The sequence below is a fragment of the Tachyglossus aculeatus genome, chromosome Y4 (genome assembly GCF_015852505.1).
Source record: "Tachyglossus aculeatus isolate mTacAcu1 chromosome Y4, mTacAcu1.pri, whole genome shotgun sequence".
NCBI classification, from domain to species: Eukaryota; Metazoa; Chordata; class Mammalia; order Monotremata; family Tachyglossidae; genus Tachyglossus; species Tachyglossus aculeatus.
In genome coordinates, this window is record NC_052096.1 from 2,667,758 (window position 1) to 2,690,773 (window position 23,016).

Here is a 23,016-nt window from a genome sequence, read left to right on the forward strand (position 1 = left end):
GCGTGGTCCAAACGGCGTAAGGGGGCGTGGCCGGATGACGTGGGGGGCGTGTCCCACGTCGAGGGGTTTGGCAGTCGGCTGGTGGTCGTCGGGGCAGCGGGATGCAGGCGGTCAGGGTGACCCCGACATGGGGGAGGCAGCTGCTGAAGTTGGGGGCCCCCGGGTAGGTTTCGGGGACGAGGACAATTGTGGGGATGGGCGGGGGGCTGCCGCTGGAGGGGACCCGTGTCCCCGTGTCCCCCCCCACGGTGACCCCCCCCCCCACGTGTCTCCCGCAGCCCCCGGGGGCGTCCCGAACTCCGCCTCTTCGCCAACGCCGCCACCGAGGTGAGAGGGGGGGCGGGGGGGACGGTCATGTCACCTGCCGCGGCCACTGGGGGAAAGGGCGGGCGGGGGAGGGGACCCCGGCGGGGAACTGGGGGAAAGGTCAAGGCCGGTGTGCGGCCCGCCCCCTCCCTCCCCTCCCCGTCTCTTTCGCTTGGCTTCCTGCAGTCCGGCCCCCCGGACACCCCAGGGCTGCCCCCTCCCCAATCAATCAATCAATCAGTCGTATTTATTGAGCGCTTACTGTGTGCAGAGCACTGGACTAAGCGCTTGGGAAGCTCAAGTTGGCAACACACAATCAATCGTGTTTATTGAGCGCTTACTGTGTGCAGAGCACTTCACTAAGCGCTTGGGAAGGACAAGTTGACAACACAATCAATCAATCGTATTTATTGAGCGCTTACTGTGTGCAGGACACTGCGCTAAGCGCTTGGGAAGGACAAGTTGGCAACATAGAGAGACAGTCCCTACCCAACAGTGGGGACCCCCCCCCCCCCGGCCCACCTTCAAGGACTCCCCTTTCCCCAGCCCCCCACCCCAGGATCTCCCTTTTATAGGCCTCCCCTTCATGGGCGCGCCCCTCCCCTGCACTATCTCCCTTTTAAGGGCTTCCCCCTCCCCGGACCCCTCATTGACTACCCCCTCCCCAGGCCCCACCTCCCGGACTCCCCTCCCCCCAGTCCCCTCCTTCATGGGCCCCCCCCAGGATCTCAGTTTTATGGACTTTCCTTTTCTCCAGGCCCCACTACGTGAACTCCCCACTTCATGGACCCTCCCCTCAATCAATCAATCAATCAGTCATATTTATTGAGCGCTTACTGTGTGCAGAGCACTGTACTAAGCGCTTGGGAAGTACAAGTTGGCAACATAACTTGAGCCCTCCCCAGGACTCCCCGCTTCCCCAAGCTTCATGGACTCCCCCCTCCCGAAGCCCCCCCCACCTTTATGGTCTCCTCCCTCCCCAGGCCCCTCTTTCCCCCCTGGACTTCCCCTGGGCCTCCCCTTCACAGGCTCTCCCCTCCCCAGGCCGTCGTGGAGAAGTCCGGCTCGGTCTCTTCCACCTCCGTCAGCGACAAGCAGGCGCAGGCCAAGGTGGTAGGTGTCCCCCAACCCCCCTCCGCCTTCACCCCTCCTCCGTCCCACCGCCTCCGATCCCCCCCACTTGTCACCCGACTCTGACCCCCCCGCTCTTCCCCTCCTGATCTGCATCTCCCAGGAGTCGAAATCCTTCGCGGTGGGCATGTTCAAAGGGCAGCTGACCACAGACCAGGTCTTCCCGTACCCCTCAGGTATATTGTAAGGGGGAGAGGACGGGGAGGGCAGCCGTGTGGGTGGGGGTGGTCTTGGGGGGGTGACCCTGCATTTTGTCTCCCCCAGTTCTGAACGAGGAGCAAGTAGGCTTTCTGAAGGAGCTGGTGGGGCCGGTCTCCCGGTTCTTTGAGGTGAGTCAGGTTTGGGGTTGGCGAGGGGCCAAGACGCCAGACTCTGATCCTTCCTCATCCTCCTCCTCCTCCAGGAAGTGAATGACCCAGCCAAGAATGATTCGCTGGAGCAGGTGGAGGAGGGCACCATGCAGGGGCTGAAGGACTTGGGGGCGTTTGGCCTCCAGGTGCCCTCGGATTTGGGAGGCGTGGGCCTGTGCAACACCCAGGTGAGAGACCGCCCACTCGCCACCCTGGCCGGACGCAATAATAATAATGTTGGTATTTGCTAAGCGCTTACTATGTGCAAAGCACTGTTCTAATACCCTGTGTGAATCAATCAATCAATCAATCGTATTTATTGAGCGCTTACTATGTGCAGAGCACTGTACTAAGCGCTTGGGAAGTACAAATTGGCATCACATAGAGACAGTCCCTACCCAACAGTGGGCTCACAGTCTAAAAGGGGGAGACAGAGAACAGAACCAAACATACCAACAAAATAAAATAAGTAGGATAGAAATGTACAAGTAAAATAAATAAATAAATATTTATTTAGTGTGAAGTGTGTGAAGCGCTTTGGAGAGGGCCCTAGCGTTAGTACAGGGCCCGGGATGCAGGGGACCTGAGTTCTGTTCCCGTCTTTGCCACTCGCCTGCCGTGGGACCTTGGGGAAGTCACCTCACTTCTCCGGACCTCATTTTCCTCCTTCGTAAAATGGGGAGTCAATCCCCATTCCCTCCCCCTTAGACTGGGAGTCCTGTGTGGGACAGGGATTGATTTGCATCTCCCCCAGCGCTTACCACACAATAAGCACTTAACACTATTATTATTATTACTACCACCCCTGCTCACAAGGACCTTGCAATCTAGTGGGGGAGGTGGGGACAGTAATCCAGCAACAGGAGAGCGAGAGATGCGCTCAGATAGTGCGTGCCCCATTGCTACGTATCGATGTCGTGAGAGCAGAAGTGCTGAGGTGATGCCTAGGGAGGTCAAGATCTAGACGGGGGGAACAGTGGATGGTAGGAGGGGCGGGGTGGGGGACGAGACCCCTGGGAACTTGAAACAGAGAGTGAGGTCTGCGCCACCCCCCCCGCCCCCCAGCCATGTGCCCCACAAAGTATTAAGAGGCTCAGTCTCATCTCCAGTCTGTGACCTCCTCCCCCTTCCCCCCCCATCCTCCCAAAGGGAGAACAGAGGCCTCGGGGGTCCTGGTTGCTAGGGGGGTGAGGGTGCTTTCCCTGGCAACGGGGCGTAGCGGACCCCAAGTAAGGCCTGTCTTCCCCCGGCCCTCCTGCCCGCAGTACGCCCGGCTGGTGGAGATCGTGGGGATGCATGACCTGGGCGTGGGCATCACCCTGGGTGCCCACCAGTCCATCGGCTTCAAGGGGATCCTGCTCTTTGGCACAGACGCCCAGAAGAAGAAATACCTGCCCAAGCTCGCGTCCGGTGAGGAGCCGGGGGGCGGCGGGTAGGGGAAGGGGCCGGGGCAGAGGGCGCGGGGCGGGGGATGTTCTGTGGCCGTGCCAACCCAACCGTCCCCTGCCCCCTGCTCCCCCTCCAACCCTCAGGGGAGACTCTGGCGGCCTTCTGCCTGACGGAGCCCGCCAGCGGTTCGGACGCCGCCTCCATCCGCACTGCGGCCGTGCCCAGCGCCTGTGGCAAATTTTACACCCTCAACGGCAGCAAGATCTGGATCAGGTCCGGGGCTCCTCCCCAACACTGTTCCCCCAACACTCTCTCTCCTCTTCTCCCTCTCCTTCTTTCTCACCTCCCTCCTCCTTTCCTTCCCTTGTACTACCTTGTATTTACCCCCGCACGCAATACTGTGCTTGGCAGAGAGTAAGTGTTTAATTAATACGATTATTATTATTTTAATGGTATTTGTTAAGCACTTACTGGGTGAAATTCTAATACTCTTATTTTCCCCCCACCTCCTGCCCTGACCCTCCCCAACACTGTTCCCCCAACACACTCTCTCCTCTTCTCCCTCTCCTTCTTTCTCACCTCCCTCCTCCTTTCCTTCCCTTGTACTACCTTGTATTTACCCCAGCACGCAGTACTGTGCTTGGCAGAGAGTAAGTGTTTAATTAATACTATTATTATTATTTTAATGGTATTAGTTAAGCACTTACTGGGTGAAATTCTAACACTCTTATTTATAGTATTAAGCACTTACTATGTGAAGTACTATCATTATTATGATCACTTGTGGTATCTGTTTAGCACTTACTATGTAAGTTTAACGCTTACTATGTAAGCACTTACTATATAAATGTCTTATTATTTATATCAGTTATTAAGCACTTCCCGTGTGTCAAACACTGTTCTAAGCATTGGGGTAGGCACAAGTTAATGAGTTCAGACATCATCCCTGTCCCACGTGGGGCTCACAATCTAAAGGAGGAGAGAGAACCCGTATTTCACCCCCATTTTGCCGTTGAGAAAACCGAGGCACCGCGAAGTGAAGTGACTTGCCCAAGATCACACAGCAAGCAGTTGGCAGAGCCAGGGGGAGAACCCAGGTCCTCTGACTCTTCCTCCTAGGCCAAGCTGCTTTGTCACTTGTTGGCGTTTTACATTCCTAAGCAAATAGGACAGTGCACTGAACCCAGTGGTGCCCTATAAATCAATCAATCGTATTTATTGAGCGCTTACTGTGCACTGAGCACTGTGCTAAGCGCTTGGGAAGTACAAGTTGGCAACATATAGAGACAGTCCCTACCCAACAGCGGGCTCAGAGTCTATAAATACCATCACTATTGTGCCAACTCCCTTAACACCCCCACCGTCCAAACCTCCTAACCGCCCCCCGTCCTCCCTGCCCTAACCCCTCCTCTGCCCGCCTTCTCCCCTGGCAGTAATGGAGGCCTGGCCGAGATCTTCACCGTGTTCGCCAAGACGCCAGTGAAGGACCCCAGCAGCGGGGTGGTCAAGGACAAGATCACGGCCTTTGTGGTGGAGCGCAGCTTCGGGGGTGTCACTCAGTGAGTGGTGGCGGGAAGGGGAGGGGTCCCGAGGACCAAAGCTCTCCTGAATCTGAAGCTGGGGGAGAAAACGGGGGTGCTGGGGAGGGGCACGTGTAGGGTGGCCTGGGAAGCGGTTGGGATCCAGGGCGCGTCGGGAAGGGGTGTTCTCGCCCTCCCCGCCAAGGCCGAAGGTGTTTTAAGTGCGCGCTGGGAGACGTAGTCCGGCCCCGGGGACTAGGGGGGTCACCCATCCATAAGCCGCCTGCCCCCTCCCCGCAGCGGGCCCCCGGAGAAGAAGATGGGCATCAAGGCCTCCAACACGGCGGAGGTTTACTTCGACGGGGTGCGGGTGCCCGCCGAGAACGTGCTGGGCGAGGTGGGCGGCGGCTTCAAGGTGGCCATGCACATCCTGAACAACGGGCGGTTCGGCATGGCCGCCGCTCTGGCCGGCACCATGAAGGGCATCATCGCCAAGGCCGTGAGTCGCCCGCCCAGACCGGGGGATCCCCCATTTCCCCCGCCCAGCTTCGGCCTCTCCAGCCCAGCGCCGCACGTCCATCCCTCAGAGGGATTCCTTGAGCACCTGCTGTGTGCAGAACGCTGTGCTTAGCACCGGGGAGATCCCAACCGTTTGTAACCTCAGTCCCATGTGCCCATGTATTGTTGCATTGTACTCTGCCAGGCGCTTAGTACAGTGCTCTGCACACCGTAAGCGCTCAATAAATACGATTGATTGATAAGCAAATCGGGTTGGACACAGTCCCTGTCCTACATGGGGCTCACAGTCTAAATCAATCAATCAATCAATCAATCGTATTGAGCGCTTACTGTGTGCAGAGCACTGTTCTAAGCGCTTGGGAAGTACAAGTCGGCAACACTAGTTGAGGTAACTGAGGCTCAGAGAAGTGAACTGACTTGCCCGAGGTCACACTGCAGACAAATGGCGGAGCCAGGATTAGAACCCACCGCAGCGTGGCTCAGTGGGAAGAGCCCGGGCTTTGGAGTCAGAGGTCACGGGTTCAAATCCTGGCTCCGCCAACTGTCAGCTGTGTGACTTTGGGTAAGTCACTTAACTATTATGTGCCTCAGTTACCTCATCTGTAAAATGGGGATTAAGACTGTGAGCCCCCCCCCCGAGGGACAACCTGATTACCTTGTAACCGTCCCAGCACTTAGAACAGTGCTTTGCACATAGTAAGCGCTTAATCAATGCCATCGTTATTATTATAAACGTGATCGAATGAATCCCTGCGCTCGAGGAGCTCATGGTCGCAGGCAGTCAGCCGATCGTATTTATCGAACTCGTGGGTTGTTGTTTAGCACAGGGCTTAGCGCGTAAAGATGCAGCGTGGCCCGGTGGAAAGAGCCCGGGCTTTGGAGTCAGAGGTCACGGGTTCAAATCCCGGCTCCGCCACTTGTCAGCTGGGCAAGTCGCTTCACTTCTCTGGGCCTCAGTTACCTCATCTGTAAAATGGGTAATGACTGTGAGCCCTCCTTGGGACAACCTGATCACCTTGCATCCCCCAGTGCTTAGAACAGTGCTTTGCACATAGTAAGCGCTTAATAAATGCCATCATTATTATTATTATTATTATTACCGTGTGCAGGGCACTGTACTAAGCACTTGGGAGGGTACAGTATAATGATATGACAAGACTCTTGCCTTGGCCACAACGAACTTATAATCTCCGGCTAGAGCTGAGCTGCGGGGCTTCATTTGTACGGTCCCTCCTGACTGGCCCGGGGGTCCCCGATGGTTATTTTAGGTCTCGCCCCATTCACCCAAAAAAGGGTCCTCCACCTCCCCCCTCGTGCCCTTTCCCCCCTCACGCCCCGCAGGTGGAACACGCGGCCAATCGCACCCAGTTCGGCGACAAGATTCACAAGTACGGGCTGATTCAGGAGAAGCTGGCCCACATGGCCGTGCTGCAGTACGTGACCGAGGTGAGCCGGGCGCCCGCCACTCCCACCCCCCTCCGTCCATCAGTCGGCTGTATTTATTGGGTGCCGACTGTGTACGGAGCACTGTACTGAGTACCCGGGACAGGACAACGCAACAATATATTGGGCGCATTCCCTGCCCAAGGCGAGCTCCCAAAGCCCGGAGCCCCAGGGCCTGCTGGAACACTGTCCTAAGCCCTTGGGAGAGTACGCTACAACAGAGTCGGTAGACATGTTCCCTGTCCACCAGGAGTTTACAGTCTAGAGGGGGAGACGGACATTAAAATCAATTAAGGGTAAAGTCCAAAGTGCGTAAGTGACACCGAAGGGAGAGGGAGGGGGGAGAGAAGATGAAGGCTTAATTGGGTAGCACCTCCTGGTTGAGGATGTGATTTTAAAAAGGCTTTGGAAGTAGGAAGAGTGGTGGTTTGTGTGGATGTACTAATAAGCATATTAATAATTGTGGTATCCGTTAAACGCTTCCCCACAGCACCTGTATATATGTATATGTGTTTGTACATATTTATTACTCTATTTTACTTGTACATATCTATTTATTTTATTTTGTTAGTATGTTTGGTTTTGTTCTCTGTCTCCCCCTTTTAGACTGTGAGCCCACTGTTGGGTAGGGACTGTCTCTGTATGTTGCCAACTTGTACTTCCCAAGCGCTTAGTACAGTGCTCTGCACACAGTAAGTGCTCAATAAGTACGATTGATTGATTGATTGATTGATTGATTGATTGGAAGGCGGCCCAGGCCTGGCATTGGGAGACCAGACTGGTTGCGGGGGCCCTGACCACGGGGTCACATGGAGCACTATTAAATTATTATAATAATAATAATTTTAGTCAATCAATTGATGGTATTTTTGGAGCACTTACTATGTGCAGAGCACTGTTCTAAGTGCTTGGGAGAGGACAAAACAAAAGAATAAGCAGACACATTCCCCCGGGCCTGGAATGCCCTCCCTCCCTCTGCCCATCCGCCAAGCTCGCTCTCTCGCTCTCTTCCTCCCTTCAAGGCCCTACTGAGAGCTCACCTCCTCCAGGAGGCCTTCCCAGACTGAGCCCCTTCCTTCCTCTCCCCCTCGTCCCCCTCTCCATCCCCCTCATCTTACCTCCTTCCCTTCCCCACAGCACCTGTATATATGGATATATGTCTGTACATATTTATTACTCTATTTAACTTGTACATATCTATTCTATTTTATTTTGTTAGTATGTTTGGTTTTGTTCTCTGTCTCCCCCTTTTAGACCGTGAGCCCACTGTTGGGTAGGGACTGTCTCTATATGTTGCCAACTTGGACTTCCCAAGCGCTTAGTACAGTTCTCTGCACACAGTAAGCGCTCAATAAATACGATTGATTGATTGATTCCCTGACTATACTGAGCTTACGGTCTAGAGGAGGCGGCACACAGTAATATGAATAAAATAAGTAGTTTAGATAATTTAAAAATACATGCAGAAGGGCTGTTGGTTTGGGGTGGGGTGGATAGCCAGCGTCCAAAGGTCACAGATCCAATTGTTACTGTGTGTCAAGCACTGTACTAAACACTGGAATAGATACAAGATCATCAGGTCTTGGGGAAGCAGTGTGGGCTAGTGAATAGTGTCTGGGCCTAGGAGTCAGAGGATCTGGGTTCTAATCTCAGCTCTTTGTGACCTTGGCCAAGTCATTTCTCTTCCACTGGCTCTGTTATCTGCCAAAGGGGCAATTATGAGAAGCAGTGGTGGCTCAGTGGAAAAAGCACGGACTTTGGAGTCAGAGGCCATGGGTTCAAATGCCGGCTCCGCCAGTTGTCAGCTGTGTGACTTTGGGCAAGTCACTTCACTTCTCTGGGCCTCAGTTCCCTCATCTGTAGAATGGGGATTAAGACTGTGAGCCCCCCCGGACAACCTGATCACCTTGTAACCTCCCCAGCACTTGGAACAGTGCTTTGCAAATAGTAAGCGCTTAATAAATACCATCATTATTGTTATTATTATTATGTGGGACGTGGATTGTGTCCAAAGCTGGTATCCACACCAGTACCTTGTACAGCACTTGGCACAGGTACCCCACACATATCAGGTCCCACATGGAGGCTTACTGTGAAGTAGGAGGAAGGACAAGTATCGAAACTCCCATTTTGCAGATGAGGGAATGGATGCACAGATAAGTGAAAGTGACTTGGCCAAGGTCCCACGGTAGACAAGCAGAGCCAGGATTAGAACCTGGGTCCTCAAACTCAACAGGCCCACGGACTTGGCTTGAGTCCACGGGGCTCCCCTTCTCCTCAAACACACTTTGAGAGACCTCCCCAAGGAATGGGTCAGTCAGGGGCTTGGAGTGAGTGTTTAATATGTGCAGATTTTGGGAGAGGACAGTCGACCCGTTTCCCCAGCTGTGGAGGAGCTTTGGTCTAAGGGCAGCCTAATGGGCGGCGCCTCCCCTTTCCTCTCCTCCCTCAGTCGATGGCGTACATGGTGAGTGCCAACATGGACCAGGGCTCCAAGGACTTCCAGATCGAGGCCGCCATCAGCAAGATCTTTGGTTCGGTGAGGAGTCCGGCGGGATGGGGGGCCGGGGCCGGGGGGTGGTCTCCCCTCCTACTCCCCCGCCCGCCCACGCTGACCGTCCCCGTCGGGCCCACTCTGTCTGACAGGAAGCAGCCTGGCTGGTGACGGACGAGTGTATCCAGATCATGGGGGGGATGGGCTTCATGAAGGTGAGGGGAAGGGAAAGGATGGGGGCGGGAGATCCCTGGCGTAGGGGGCTTCTCCCTGGGCCCCGGGCCGAGGCGACTCCTGAGCCGTTGGCCCTCCTGGGTGAAGTGAGATGACCCGGGGTTGGGATGCGTGTGTCTGGGGCGGGAGGTTGGTACCTCATCTGGGGTTAGGCGGACGTGGGGGTGGTGGGGATGCTCTGCACAGGGGCCCCGACCCCCTCCCCCTTTGACCGGCAGGAGACAGGGGTGGAGCGCGTGCTGCGGGACCTGCGCATCTTCCGCATCTTCGAGGGGACGAACGACATCCTGCGACTCTTTGTGGCCTTGCAGGGCTGCCTGGTGAGGGGCCGGCGGAGGGCGGCCCGGGAGGCCACCCGGAGACCGGCATGGCACCATGAGGGGCAGGGGTCCGTCATCCCAACCGCCCCTCCTTTAGACCCCCCCGTTTCTCCCCTGCTCCCAGGACAAAGGCAAGGAGCTGACCGGGCTGGGCAAGGCCCTGAAGAACCCCTTGGGCAATGCCGGGCTGCTGCTGGGAGAGGCCGGGAAGCAGCTGAGGAGGTGAGGAGGGCCTGGGGGTGGAGGCCGGGACACCTGTTCCGGTGTCGTTCTTCACCTCGTCCTCCTTTCCTCCTCACCCCTCCAGGCGGGCCGGTCTGGGCAGTGGCCTGAGCCTGTCCGGGGTCGTCCATCCGGAGCTGAGCCGCAGCGGAGAACAGGTGAGAGGCCGGAGGGTGGGATGTTGGCGGGGGTCCCCCGACCCGCTTGACCTTCCCCATCTGACCATCCCCCCCTTCCACATCCCCCCCACCGCAGGCGGTGGCCGCCCTGGAGAGGTTTGCTGTGGTGGTCGAAGCCTTGCTGGTCAAACACAAGAAGGGGATCGTGGGTGAGCGCCCAGGAACCCCCTGCTCCCCCATCCCCTTCCCACCCCCTCCCCGTCCCCCGGTGCCTGACATGACGTATGTGTCCCCCGACCCCAGAGGAGCAGTTCCTGTTGAAGCGGCTGGCTGACAGTGCCATCGATCTCTACGCCATGGTCGTGGTGCTGTCTAGGTGAGTGGGAGTTGGGGAGGGGCTCCAGGTGGAGTGGGGTCCTGAGCAGCCGTGATGTGAGACCCGCTCCCGGCCTCTGCCCTTTTCACAGGGCTTCGCGCGCCCTGAGCGAAGGCCACGCCACGGCCCAGCACGAGAAGATGCTGTGCGACACTTGGTGCATTGAGGTGAGGGAGCAGGAGAGGAAGGGGGAGCAGGGGTCATCCCTCCTGGGCGCCGCCCCCCTACCACTGACCGGTCCAACCCCCCCCCCCCCCCAATCCAGGCGGCGGCCCGCGTGAGGGAGAACATGATGGCCCTGCAGTCCGATCCCCAACAACAGCAGCTGTTCCGCAACCTGCGCGGCATCTCCCAGGCGCTGGTGGAGAGGGGCGGCGTGGTCACCGACAACCCCCTGGGTTTCTGAGGGCTCTCACGGCCCCCCGACCCGACCCGTGCCTTCCCCTCCGCCGGCCGGCGGACCCGTGCCTTCACACCGGTGCTGGGGGAGCCCCGGTCCAATAAAGCTTTCCAAATGAACGCCCTCACCCCTCCCTCCTTTTTCTTTGGGGTATTTGTTAGGCGCTTACTGTGTCCCAGGCGCCGTACTAAGCGCCGGGATGGATACAAGCAAATCGGGTTGGACGCAGTCCCTGTCCCACGTAGGGCTGTCTTAACCCCCATTTTCCAGCTGAGGCAACTGAGGCACGGAGAAGCGACTCACCCCAGGTCACACAGTGGAGTGAGGATTAGAACCCACGACTTTCTCCTCCCCCACTTCCCGGCAGGGGGGCTCCTGCTCCCCCCACCCCAGGGGGGACAGCTAGCCACGGCACTCTCCTTCTATTGCTTTATTTAGTGTTTTATACTGACAGGGTACTAAAATAAATAGAGTAAATAAGGCAGCTCCTCACTGCGCAAGGCACCGGATGAGGGGGTCCCCCCCACCACCCCTGTCTGCTGTACCGTGACCGCCCCTCCCTCCCCCTGGGAAGGGTTGGGGGGGTCTGAGTTCAGGGGGTGGGGGTGGGGGTCACAGTCTGCGGGTGCAGTGGGGGAAGAGGAGGACTTCTTCATACAAAAGGGGAAAAAAAGTCTATAAAAAGTCTCAAAAGGTTTAAGGAAAAAAATGTGAACCCCCCCAAAACGTTTATAGAAAAAAAAAGATAAAAGACCCAAAAAGGGGGGGGGGGGTGACTGAGGCACTCGTGGGGGTGGGGGTTGGGGGGCAGGGCCTACATGACATCCACAAAAAACTCACTGGGGTTGCCCATGGCCATGTGGAAGCTCTGGCGGCTGGCGGTCAGCTCGGGTGGCACGGACCCCAGGTCCCGCAGCGGGGGCGCCCCGGGGGGCTGCAGGGGCGGCGGAGGAGGGGGCGGCGGGGGCGGCGGGATCATGACCACCATCATGGGGTTATAGGGCATCCCCACGCCCGGCGGGGGCGTGTAGGGGTGGAGGCCCGGGTGGGGCCGCGGGCCCCGGGGAGCTGCGGGCGCTCCTCCCCCGGCCCCGGCCCCGGCCCCGGCCCCGGGCCCGGGCTCAGTACCGCTCTCGCTGGGTGGGCCAGCGGCCCCCCGCCTCAGGCTGCCCCGGCTGGACGGCTCCGACTCGCTGCCGCTGCCCGACTTGGACTCGGGGCCTCCGCGCTCCTCGGGACGGCCCCCGCGCCCGGCCCCGCCGTCGCTGCGCGGTGACCCGCTGCTCCGGCTCCCTGCGGGGGAGGGAGGGCCGTCGGGAACCCCACCGTGGCCCTCGCCGACCACCCCGCCGGGCCCCCTCCCGTGCCATCCTCATCCCCTGCCCCGTCCTCCCTTGGCCTCCCTGTACCCGCCGAGCCCCCTCCCCCGCCGTCGTCCCCCGGGGTCACCCGGGAACCCCGCCGAGCCGCTGAGGGGGTTCCCCGGCCGCCCCTCACCCTCGCTGTGCTGGCTGCCGGTGCTGCCCCCGCCGTAGCTGTAGGAGGAGAGCTCGTGGTAGGGGGGCGGCTGGGGGCTGTAAGGGTGCGGAGCCGGGTACTGGTAGGAGAAGGCGGGCAGCAAGGGCCAGGGGGTGGCCCCGGGCAGCGGCAGAGGAGCCAGCGTGTCCTGGTCCGAGGCCCCGCTCGACCCGTCGTCGTTGAGGGAGAGGTTCACCAGGTCTGTGCGGGGAGAGAGCGGGGGCGGTCGGTGGGGACGGCGAAGGGGGCAGAGATGGAGACTGCCCCTTTCACCCCCGGGGCCCTGAGGGACGGGCAGCAGACCCTGCGTCCAGCCAGTCCGGGGGCCCAGCGGGCAGGGGGATCGCGCGCGGGGAAGGGACGGGCACTCACAGCTCTCGCAGCCGCCGCTGAGGTCGCCGAAGACGTAGTAACACTGCTCGGAGAAGGTGATCTTGTTGACGGTGTGGCGGATGAGGCCGGCCTTCAGCAGGCTGCTGGCGTACTTGCGGGCCTCGCGCCGCTCCGGGAAGCCTTCCACGTGGTGGTAGAGCCAGTCCACCACGTCCGACCCTGCGGGCGGGCCCGACCTGACCTCAGCCCCCCGGCCCCACCCGCCTCTTACCGACCCACCCGCGCTACCCGGCGGGCGCCTTCTGCGCCCAGCACTCGGGAGAGGACCGTACCCAGGAAGGCGTTGGGGATGGTGATCTTGAGCCACATCCGGTCCCGCACCTCCAGGCCGGACTCCGGGGCCGCCATGGCCTTGGTGACCGAAGCCATGTCCGTGTGCACCGACAGCCCGCGCCCCTCGCAGCCTGGGAGCCGGGGGAAGGGGAGGGGGCCTCAGGACGAGCCCTGTCCGCCCTCCCCCCACCGCGGCCCGGTCCGGGGGACGGCTGGGATCGAGAGCGGAGGCGGGGTACGGCCCACGCCAGGCTCGGCGGGGCGCGGGGTGCCGGGCACGGCTGACCTTCAGGCAGGGAGGATCCGGAGGGGATGGTGCTCATGGAAGAAGAGCCGGGATAGGCCGGGAAGCCCCCCGTCAGGGCCGCCGAGTGGGACACCCAGGCCGCCGGGTCGATGGGCTGGATCGGCTCGTCTGTGCGGCGCGCGGGAGGCGGGGAGAGACGGAGAGGTGCCCGAAGGGGCCTGGCTGGGGCCCGCCGCCCTGCTCCCCACCTCCCTCCTCACAGCCTCCCCACCCCGACCCCCCGATGCCGGGCCAGTGGCCACTCACTGCGGGGGAGAGTGAAGTAGGCCTGGGGGGGCGGGTCCCAGCACTTGGCCACGGTCAGCACGATGGGGCTATGGAGGTTTGGGGGTGGGGGGGACACCAGTCAGCGCAGGGAAGGAGCCAGAGAAACACAGCCCGGTCCGGACAGGGGTCAGCCCGAGGACCCTCTGACTTCCTGGGGGATGGGTAGGGATGGAGATAGCACGGGGGAGGCCAGGAATATGGTGAGGATGGATTTCGGGGATCCTCCCCCACGGCGCCCCTCTCACCCGGGCTTATGCACGATGTCCCTCAGCACTCGCACCGCGTCATCGTTGCTCATGTTCTCGAAGTTCATGTCGTTCACCTGTGAGGCCAAGGAGAAGGGGAGCGGCGGCGGGGTGAGGGGAGGACCACGAGCGGTGGAAGTGGGGAGGGGAGTCGGGGTCCCGGTGGCGCGCCCCCCCACCTGCAGGAGCATGTCCCCCGGCTCGATGCGCCCGTCGGCCGCCACGGCGCCACCCTTCATGATGGAGCCGATGTAGATGCCCCCGTCGCCGCGCTCGGTGCTCTGCCCCACGATGGAGATGCCCAGGAAGTTGTACTTCTCTGGGGACAGCGGGGGGGGGACAGCGGGGGGACGGGGTCAAGGCCAAACGCCCGGCCCCCACGGGGATCCGGCCTCTTGGCCCCGCTCCCCGGGTCTCCCCTGGCTCTCGCTCGCCCTCGGGCCCGTACCCATGTTGAGAGTGACCGTGATGATGTTCAGGGACATGGTGGAGTCCGTGACGCTGCTGAAAGATGAGGTCTGCGGGGGAGGGAAGAGGGAAGTTTGTGGGGGCCGCTCGCCCCGGGGGGAGGCCAGGACACCGCCCCCAGCCCACCCCCCGTCCAGTCCCAGCCCAGGCAGGGCCGACGGTTCCCAGCCCCACAGTGGTCCGCTCCTTCCCGGCTCTCGGGGGCGGAGGCCGCCCACCACCCCAGCATCCCCCAGGGCTCTTGCCCTCCCCGCTCTCGCTCCCAGGACCAGACCTCTGCCCCCACCAGGCTCCATCCAGCCCCCCTCACCCGCTCCAGACGCGGGGGCCGCTGCTTCCGCCGTCTGCGGTGTCTCTTGAGGAGGCGCGACGCGCTGCTCTGCTCCGTGGAGCTGCTGAACCTGCCCCGACGGATGGGGGAGGCGGAGATGGCTGGGTGGGGGGGGCCCGGGGACGGGGGAGGTGGGGAGCACGGGGGAGACAGTGGACAAGCGGAGAGAGAGAGAGAGATCACAGGGTGGGGGTGGACAAGGGGAGATGGGAAGCACGGGGGGCGTTGGACAAGGGGTTAAGGGGAGCACGAAGAGGGTGAAGAGATAAGAAGGTCCGCGAGATTGGAGGCAGAGCGGCCCTGACGAGGGCTAGGGAAGGGTCGTCTCCGGAGCAGTCGGAGTATCCCCGCCATCACTTCAGTATTCTGCATGGGGGGCGTTGGACAAGGGGTTAAGGGGAGCACGAAGAGGGTAGTGAGCAGGAAGAGATAAGAAGCTCCGCGAGATTGGAGGCAGAGAGGCCCTGACGAGGGCTAGGGAAGGGTCGTCTCCGGAGCAGTCGGAGTATCCCTGCCATCACTTCAGTATTCTGCATGGGGGGCGTTGGACAAGGGGTTAAGGGGAGCACGAAGAGGGTAGTGAGCAGGAAGAGATAAGAAGGTCCGCGAGATTGGAGGCAGAGCGGCCCTGACGAGGGCTAGGGAAGGGTCGTCTCCGGAGCAGTCGGAGTATCCCCGCCATCACTTCAGTATTCTGCATGGGGGGCGTTGGACAAGGGGTTAAGGGGAGCACGAAGAGGGTAGTGAGCAGGAAGAGATAAGAAGGTCCGCGAGATTGATGGCAGAGCGGCCCTGACGAGGGCTAGGGAAGGGTCGTCTCCGGGGACCCTGTGGGGTCTCCAAGCCAGGAGCAGTTGGAGTATCCCCACCATCACTTCAGTATTCGGGGGGGAGGGTCCCCCAACCCTCTCTACTGAGCAGGCCCGGCCCTTCCCCCATCCCACTGCTGGCGCCAGCTCTCTCCCGCCAACCCCCACCTGCTCATGGTGTCGTCCTCGTCCGAGTCCCCCAGGCTGGTGCTCTCCAGCTCGCTGGTCAGCAGGGTGGACGAGCTCTCGTAGCCGGCCAGGTGCCGCTCCAGCCGCGAAGGGCCGCTGGGCCGGTGCCCCCCGCCTGGTCACGGAGCGGGGCTCAGGGCCCAGGCCGCCCCGTCCCCTCCGCTGCCACTCCTGCCCGCGTCGCGGGACCCTGTGCCCTCGCCCCCGTGCTCGCCGCCCTCCCCCCTCCGCGCCCCCGCCACGGGACCCCGACCGCTCACCCCCGTGCTCGCCGCTCTCCCTCCTCCGCGGCCGCTCCCGCCGCAGCGGCACCACTGACTCCGTCTCCGTCTCGGGGTCCAGGTTCTCCTGGCTCCCGGACACGTTGGGGCTGGGTGAGGAGGGGGGAGACCCGGGCGGTTGTGGAACCAGCGAGGAGGCCCCGTCCCCAACGGCGGGTCTCACGCGCGTTCCCCCGGCCCCTGGGGTGCCCCCTCCCCGCGGAGGCTCACTGGAAGGACGGGGGCCGCGAGTCGCCGATGCCGCTGGTCCGCTCGGTGGGCAGGGGCGGCAGAGGCGGCGGGGGGAGGGCGGGCTCCGGCCGGGGCTCGGCCGCGGCGGCCGGAGGTGGTCCCGTCTCCGGGTGGGGGCTCTCGGACGACACCAGCTGTGGGAGGGGTGGAGATCATCATCATCATCATCATCGATCGTATTTATTGAGCGCTCACCGTGTGCAGAGCACTGGACTAAGCGCTTGGGAAGCCCAAGTTGGCGACATATAGAGGCGGTCCCTACCCAACAGTGGGCTCACAGTCTAAAAGGGGGAGACAGAGAACAAAACCAAACATACTAACAAAATAAAATGAGTAGAATAGATATGTACAAGTAAAATGGAGTCATAAATATGTAAAAGCAAAAGAGCCTGAGAATGAAACCAGCTCACTCCGCTATCCAGATTACTTTCTAAAACTTCCCACAGTGACCCATTCCTCTCTGCAGCAAGCAGACCACCTCCCCCCGTCTTTGTTCGCACTCCGAACCCTTCACAGCTCTATCAGGGACCTCGCCGGAGACTGACGGGTCCCGGCCCTGGTGAATTCCCTGGTGGGTTCCAGTGTCTGTGGGAGATGGGGGGTGGTGGGAGGGACCCCGGCCCGGGGACCCCCAGGGGGACAGGCCCCACGTCGTCGTTCCACCCGAGAGAGAGGGGGTGAGGGCATCGAGGAGAGATGCGCGAGAGGATGAGCGGGGCAGAACTGGCATGGATTGGGGGCTGGGGGCACGGGAGGAGGACGGAGGAGAGACGGCAGCCACGGAGGGGGTCCTGACCGGCCCACTCACCCAAGAAACGACCCTCCCGTTGAAGCAGGGCAGCTGGGCGTTGTCGTCCGAGATCTCTTCCTTCACCACCCTGCGGGGCGACGGGAGAGAGGGGTCCGGGCTGGTGCGGGTGGCCCTCGCCCTGCCCACCTCAGGTCCGGGGCGGCCCCCGATCCCGGTGGGACACCACGGGCTCTGGTCCGCGGGGGCCCGCCTCTCAGGGGTCCCGACTTCATTCATTCAACCGTACTTACTGAGCGCTTACCGTGTGCAGAGCACTGTACTAAGCACTTGGGAAGTCCAAGTTGGCAACACATAAAGACGATCCCTACCCAACAATGGGCTCATAGTCTTGATGATGACGGCGTTTATTAAGCCAAGCACTGGGGTAGACACAAGGGAATCGGACTGTCCCCGGGGGGCTCACCATCTTCATCCCCATTTGACAGATGAGGGGACTGAGGCCCAGAGAAGTGAAGCGGCTTGCCCAAAGTCCCCCAGTTGACAAGGGGCGGAGTCGGGATTAGAACCCACGACCTCTAGCTCCCAAGCCCGGGCTCTTTCCACTGAGCCACCCTGCACCCTCGACTCACTTCAACCCGGGGGAGTGGGCTCACAGTCTAGACGACTGTGAGCCCACTGTTGGGTAGGGACGGTCGCTATACGTTGCCACCGTGTACTTCCCAAGCACTCAGTACAGCGCTCTGCACACAGTAAGCGCTCACTAAATATGACTAAATGAACTTTTAGTGCAGCGCTCAGCAGACAGTAAGCGCTCACTAAATACGACAATGCACTTTTAGTGCAGCGCTCTGCACACAGTAAGCGCTCACTAAATGCGACTGAATGAACTTTTAGTGCGGCGCTCTGCACACAACAAGCACTCACTAAATATGACTGAATGAACTTGTACTTCCCAAGCGCTCAGTACAGCGCTCTGCACACAGTGAGCGCTCACTAAATACGATTGAATGAACATTTTGTACAGCGCTCTGCACACAGTAAGCGCTCACTAAATACGACTGAATGAACTTTTACTGCAACGCTCTGCACAGTGAGCACTCGCTAAATACGACTGAATGAACTTTTAGTACATTGCTCTGCACACCGTGAGCGCTCACTAAATACGACTGAATGAACTTTTTTAAGTGCGGCGCTCTGCACACAGTAAGCACTCAGTAAATACGATTGAATGAACTTGTACTTCCCAAGCGGTTAGTACAGCGCTCTGCACACAGTGAGCGCTCACTAAATACGACTGAATGAGCTTTTAGTGCGGCGCTCTGCACACAGTAAGCGCTCACTAAATACGACTGAATGAACTTTTAGTGCAATGCTCTGCACACAGTGAGCGCTCGCTAAATACGACTGAATGAACTTTTAGTGCGGCGCTCTGCACACAGTAAGCGCTCGCTAAATACGACTGAATGAACTTTTAGTACATTGCTCTGCACACAGTAAGCGCTCCCTAAATACGACTGAATGAACTTTCAGTACAGCGCTCTGCACACAGTGAGCGCTCACTAAATACGACTGAATGAACTTTTAGTGCAGCGCTCTGCACACAGTAAGCGCTCCATAAATACGATTTAATGAACTTTTAGTACATTGCTCTGCACACAGTAAGCGCTCACTAAACATGACTGAATGAACTTTCAGTACAGCGCTCTGCACACAGTAAGCGCTCGCTAAAAACGACTGAATGAACTTTTAGTGCAACGCTCTGCACACAGTAAGCGCTCACTAAATGCGACTGAATGAACGTTTAGTGCGGCGCTCTGCACACAGTAAGCGCTCACTAAATACGACTGAATGAACTTTTAGTACATTGCTCTGCACACAGTAAGCGTTCACTAAATACGACTGAATGAACTTTTAGTGCAGCGCTCTGCACACAGTAAGCGCTCAGTAAATACGATTGAATGAACCTGTACTTCCCAAGCGCTGAATGAACTTTCAGTGCAGCACTCTGCACACAGTAAGCGCTCACTAAATACGACTGAATGAACTTTTAGTGCGGCACTCTGCACACAGGAAGAGCTCAATAAATACGACTGAATGAAGTTGTACTTCCCAAGCGCTTGGTACAGCGCTCTGCACAGTGAGCACTCACTAAATATGACTGAATGAACTTTTAGTGCGGCGCTCTGCACACAGTAAGCGCTCACTACATACGACTGAAGGAACTTTTACTGCAACGCTCTGCACACAGTAAGCGCTCACTAAATACGACTAAATGAACTTTTAGTGCAGCGCTCTGCACACAGGAAGAGCTCACTAAATACGACTGAATGAAATTTTAGTGCAGCGCTCTGCACACAGTGAGCGCTCACTAAATACAACTGAATGAACTTTCGGTGCAATGCTCTGCACACAGTAAGCACTCACTAAATACGACTAAATGACCTTTTAGTGCAACGCTGTGCACACAGTGAGCGCTCCCTAAATACAACCGAATGAACTTTCAGTGCAACGCTCTGCACACAGTGAGCGCTCACTAAAAACGACTAAATGAACTTTTGGTGCAACGCTCTGCACACAGTAAGCGCTCACTAAATACGACTGAATGAACTTTTGGTGCAGCGCTCTGCACACAGTAAGCGCTCACTAAATGCGACTGAATGAACTTTTAGTGCGGCGCTCTGCACACAGTAAGCGCTCACTAAATACGACTGAATGAACTTTCAGTGCAACACTCTGCACACAGTAAGTGCTCACTAAATACGACTGAATGAACTTTTGGTGCAACGCTCTGCACACAGTAAGTGCTCCTTATACACGACTAAATGAACTTTCAGTGCAACGCTCTGCACACAGTGAGCGCTCCCTAAATACAACCGAATGAACTTTCAGTGCAACGCTCTGCACACAGTGAGCGCTCACTAAAAACGACTAAATGAACTTTTGGTGCAACGCTCTGCACACAGTAAGCGCTCACTAAATACGACTGAATGAACTTTTGGTGCAGCGCTCTGCACACAGTAAGCGCTCACTAAATGCGACTGAATGAACTTTTAGTGCGGCGCTCTGCACACAGTAAGCGCTCACTAAATACGACTGAATGAACTTTCAGTGCAACACTCTGCACACAGTAAGTGCTCACTAAATACGACTGAATGAACTTTTGGTGCAACGCTCTGCACACAGTAAGTGCTCCTTATACACGACTAAATGAACTTTCAGTGCAACGCTCTGCACACAGTGAGCGCTCCCAAAAAACGACTGAATGAACTTTCAGCGCAACGCTGTGCACACAGTAAGCGCTCCCAAAAAACGACTAAATGAACTTTTAGTGCAACGCTCTGCACACAGTAAGCGCTCCCAAAAAACGACTAAACGAACTTTCAGTGCAACGCTCTGCACACAGTGAGCGCTCCCAAAAACCGACTGAATGAACTTTTAGTACACTGCTCTGCACACAGTAAACGCTCATTACGGCTGAATGAACTTTCAGTGCAACGGCCTGCACACAGTAAGCGCTCCCAAAAAACGACTAAACGAACTTTCAGTGCAACGCTCTGCACACAGTGAGCGCTCCCAAAAAACGACTAAATGAACTTTTAGTACATTGCTCTGCACACAGTAAGCGCTCACTACGGCTGAATGAACTTTCAGTGCAACGCTCTGCACACAGTAAGCGCTCCCAAAAAACGACTAAATGAACTTTCAGTGCAACGCTCTGCACACAGTGAGCGCTCCCTAAATACGACCGAATGAACTTTCAGTGCAACGCTCTGCACACAGTAAACGCTCCCAAAAAACGACTAAATGAACTTTTAGTTCATTGCTCTGCACACAGTAAGCGCTCACTACGGCTGAATGAACTTTCAGTGCAACGCTGTGCACACAGTAAGCGCTCCCAAAAAGGACTGAACGAACTTTTAGTGCAACGCTCTGTACACAGTGAGCGCTCCCAAAAAACGACTAAATGAACTTTCAGTGCAACGCTCTGCACACAGTGAGCGCTCCCAAAAAACGACCGAGTGAACTTTCAGTGCAACGCTCTGCACACAGTGCGCGCTCCCAAAAAACGACTAAATGAACTTTCAGTGCAACGCTGTGCACACAGTGCGCGCTCCCAAAAACGACTAAATGAACTTTCAGTGCAACGGCCTGCACACAGTGAGCGCTCCCAAAAAACGACTGAATAAACTTTTAGTACATTGCTCTGCACACAGTGAGCGCTCCCAAAAAACGACCGAATGAACTTTCGGTGCAACGCTCTGCACACAGTGAGCACTCCCTAAATACGACCGAATGAACTTTCAGTGCAACGCTGTGCACACAGTGAGCGCTCCCTAAATACGACCGAATGAACTTTCAGTGCAACGCTGTGCACACAGTGAGCGCTCCCAAAAAACGACTAAATGAACTTTCAGTGCAACGCTCTGTACACAGTGAGCGCTCACTAAATACGACCGAATGAACTTTCAGTGCAACGCTCTGCACACAGTAAGCGCTCACTAAATACGACTGAATGAACTTTTAGTGCAACGCTGTGCACACAGTAAGCGCTCCCAAAAAACGACTAAATGAACTTTTAGTGCAACGCTGCGCACAGTGAGCGCTCCCAAAAAACGACTAAATGAACTTTCAGTGCAACGCTGCGCACACAGTGAGCGCTCCCAAAAAACGACTAAATGAACTTTCAGTGCAACGCCCTGCACACAGTAAGTGCTCCCAAAAAACGACTAAATGAACTTTCAGTGCAACGCTGTGCACACAGTGAGCGCTCCCTAAATACGACTGACTAAACTTTCGGTGCAACGCTGTGCACACAGTGAGCGCTCCCAAAAAAACGACTGAATAGACTTTTAGTACATTGCTCTGCACACAGTGAGCGCTCCCAAAAAACGACTGAATAAACTTTTAGTAAATTGCTCTGCACACAGTGAGCGCTCCCAAAAAACGACTGAATGAACTTTTAGTGCAACGCTGTGCACACAGTGAGCGCTCCCTAAATACGACTGAATGAACTTTCGGTGCAACGCTCTGCACACGGTAAGCACTCCCAAAAAAACGACTAAATGAACTTTTAGTGCAACGCTCTGCACACAGTGAGCGCTCCCAAAAAACGACTAAACGAACTTTCAGTGCAACGCTCTGCACACAGTGAGCGCTCCCAAAAAACGACTGAATGAACTTTCAGTGCAACGCTCTGCACACAGTGAGCGCTCCCAAAAAACGACTGAATGAACTTTTAATACATTGCTCTGCACACAGTGAGCGCTCCCCCAAAACGACTGAATGAACTTTTAGTGCAACGCTCTGCACACAGTAAGCGCTCCCCAAAAACGACCGACTAAACTTTCAGTGCAACGCTGTGCACACAGTGAGCGCTCCCAAAAAACGACTAAATGAACTTTCAGTGCAACGCTCTGCACACAGTAAGCACTCCCAAAAAACGACTGAATGAACTTTCGGTGCAACGCTCTGCACACAGTGAGCGCTCCCAAAAAACGACTAAATGAACTTTCGGTGCAACGCCGTGCACACAGTGAGCGCTCCCTAAAAACGACCGAATGAACTTTGGGTGCAACGCTGTGCACACCGTGAGCGGTCCCTAAATCCGATTGGACGAACGAGTGGCGGTGGTGGTGGTCGGCGGGGCCCCTCCCCCCGTGGCGGGGGCCATTATAACTAACGGATCCGCCTCAGCGCTCAGCGCAGGGTGCGGGGCCCGAGCAGGCCCGAGTAGGCCGCGGCAGGCCCGCGCCCCCTGGCTGGGGAGGGGGGGGGTCGGGGGTCAACGCGTCCACGCCCCTGCCTCCGGGCCTCACCCGAAGTCCTGGTCCATGGACTTGAAGAAGTACTTGGCGCCCGCGGGCCGCTGCAGGACGCTCTTGAAGTCGGCCAGAGTGATGCGCTCTGCGGGCACGGGGATCTTGACGAGGTACGGCGTCTCCTCCTCGTCCAGGTGGTAGATCACCTTGGTCTCGCCCGCGCCGGCGCCCCCCGCGCCCGCCATGGTCGCGCCCTGCCGCGCGAGCCCCGCCGCGCCTGCGCAGTCCGGCCCCTTCCCCCGCTCCGCAGGGGGCCGGAGGCCAGACGCGAGAGGGGGCCACGTGACCCGCGGGGCGGTGTCACGTGACGC

At 58.1% G+C, this 23,016-nt stretch overlaps 2 protein-coding genes across 2 annotated transcripts; one reads left to right on the forward strand and one right to left on the reverse strand.

Moving 5' to 3' along the window:
- Positions 1–74: 74 nt before the first annotated feature.
- ACADVL (acyl-CoA dehydrogenase very long chain) lies at positions 75–10,942 on the forward strand. The gene is made up of 20 exons (XM_038768512.1): positions 75–163; positions 279–327; positions 1,351–1,419; positions 1,541–1,613; positions 1,702–1,766; positions 1,841–1,975; positions 3,053–3,197; positions 3,320–3,449; positions 4,610–4,735; positions 4,997–5,195; positions 6,557–6,661; positions 9,111–9,197; positions 9,305–9,367; positions 9,605–9,706; positions 9,831–9,928; positions 10,014–10,086; positions 10,184–10,256; positions 10,351–10,423; positions 10,515–10,590; positions 10,689–10,942. Exons 1-20 carry the CDS (start codon positions 102–104, stop codon positions 10,827–10,829), a joined length of 1,944 nt encoding a protein of 647 aa, XP_038624440.1. The 5' UTR covers positions 75–101; the 3' UTR covers positions 10,830–10,942.
- A 663-nt stretch (positions 10,943–11,605) lies between these two features.
- Positions 11,606–22,890, reverse strand: DVL2 (dishevelled segment polarity protein 2). Its single transcript, XM_038768574.1, has 15 exons — positions 22,703–22,890; positions 16,944–17,013; positions 16,115–16,269; positions 15,884–15,993; positions 15,603–15,738; positions 14,605–14,695; positions 14,275–14,344; positions 14,006–14,145; positions 13,827–13,903; positions 13,561–13,628; positions 13,294–13,422; positions 13,007–13,138; positions 12,714–12,893; positions 12,321–12,542; positions 11,606–12,116 (listed from the first exon to the last, which is right to left on the reverse strand). The coding sequence occupies exons 1-15, from the start codon at positions 22,888–22,890 to the stop codon at positions 11,638–11,640; spliced, it is 2,247 nt and encodes a 748-aa protein (XP_038624502.1). The 3' UTR covers positions 11,606–11,637.
- Positions 22,891–23,016: the final 126 nt, after the last annotated feature.

Coding starts and splice junctions, on each gene's coding strand:
- ACADVL (XM_038768512.1), top strand. CDS start 102: ATGCAGGCGGTCAGGGTGACCCCGACATGGGGGAGGCAGCTGCTGAAG. Junction 6,662..9,110: donor TGCTGCAGTACGTGACCGAG/GTGAGCCGGGCG, acceptor CTCCTCCCTCAG/TCGATGGCGTACATGGTGAG. Junction 10,257..10,350: donor ACACAAGAAGGGGATCGTGG/GTGAGCGCCCAG, acceptor CCCCGACCCCAG/AGGAGCAGTTCCTGTTGAAG.
- DVL2 (XM_038768574.1), bottom strand. CDS start 22,890: ATGGCGGGCGCGGGGGGCGCCGGCGCGGGCGAGACCAAGGTGATCTAC. Junction 13,904..14,005: donor CGGGGGACATGCTCCTGCAG/GTGGGGGGGCGC, acceptor TTGGCCTCACAG/GTGAACGACATGAACTTCGA. Junction 12,117..12,320: donor CGGCAGCCAGCACAGCGAGG/GTGAGGGGCGGC, acceptor CCTCCCCCGCAG/GGAGCCGGAGCAGCGGGTCA.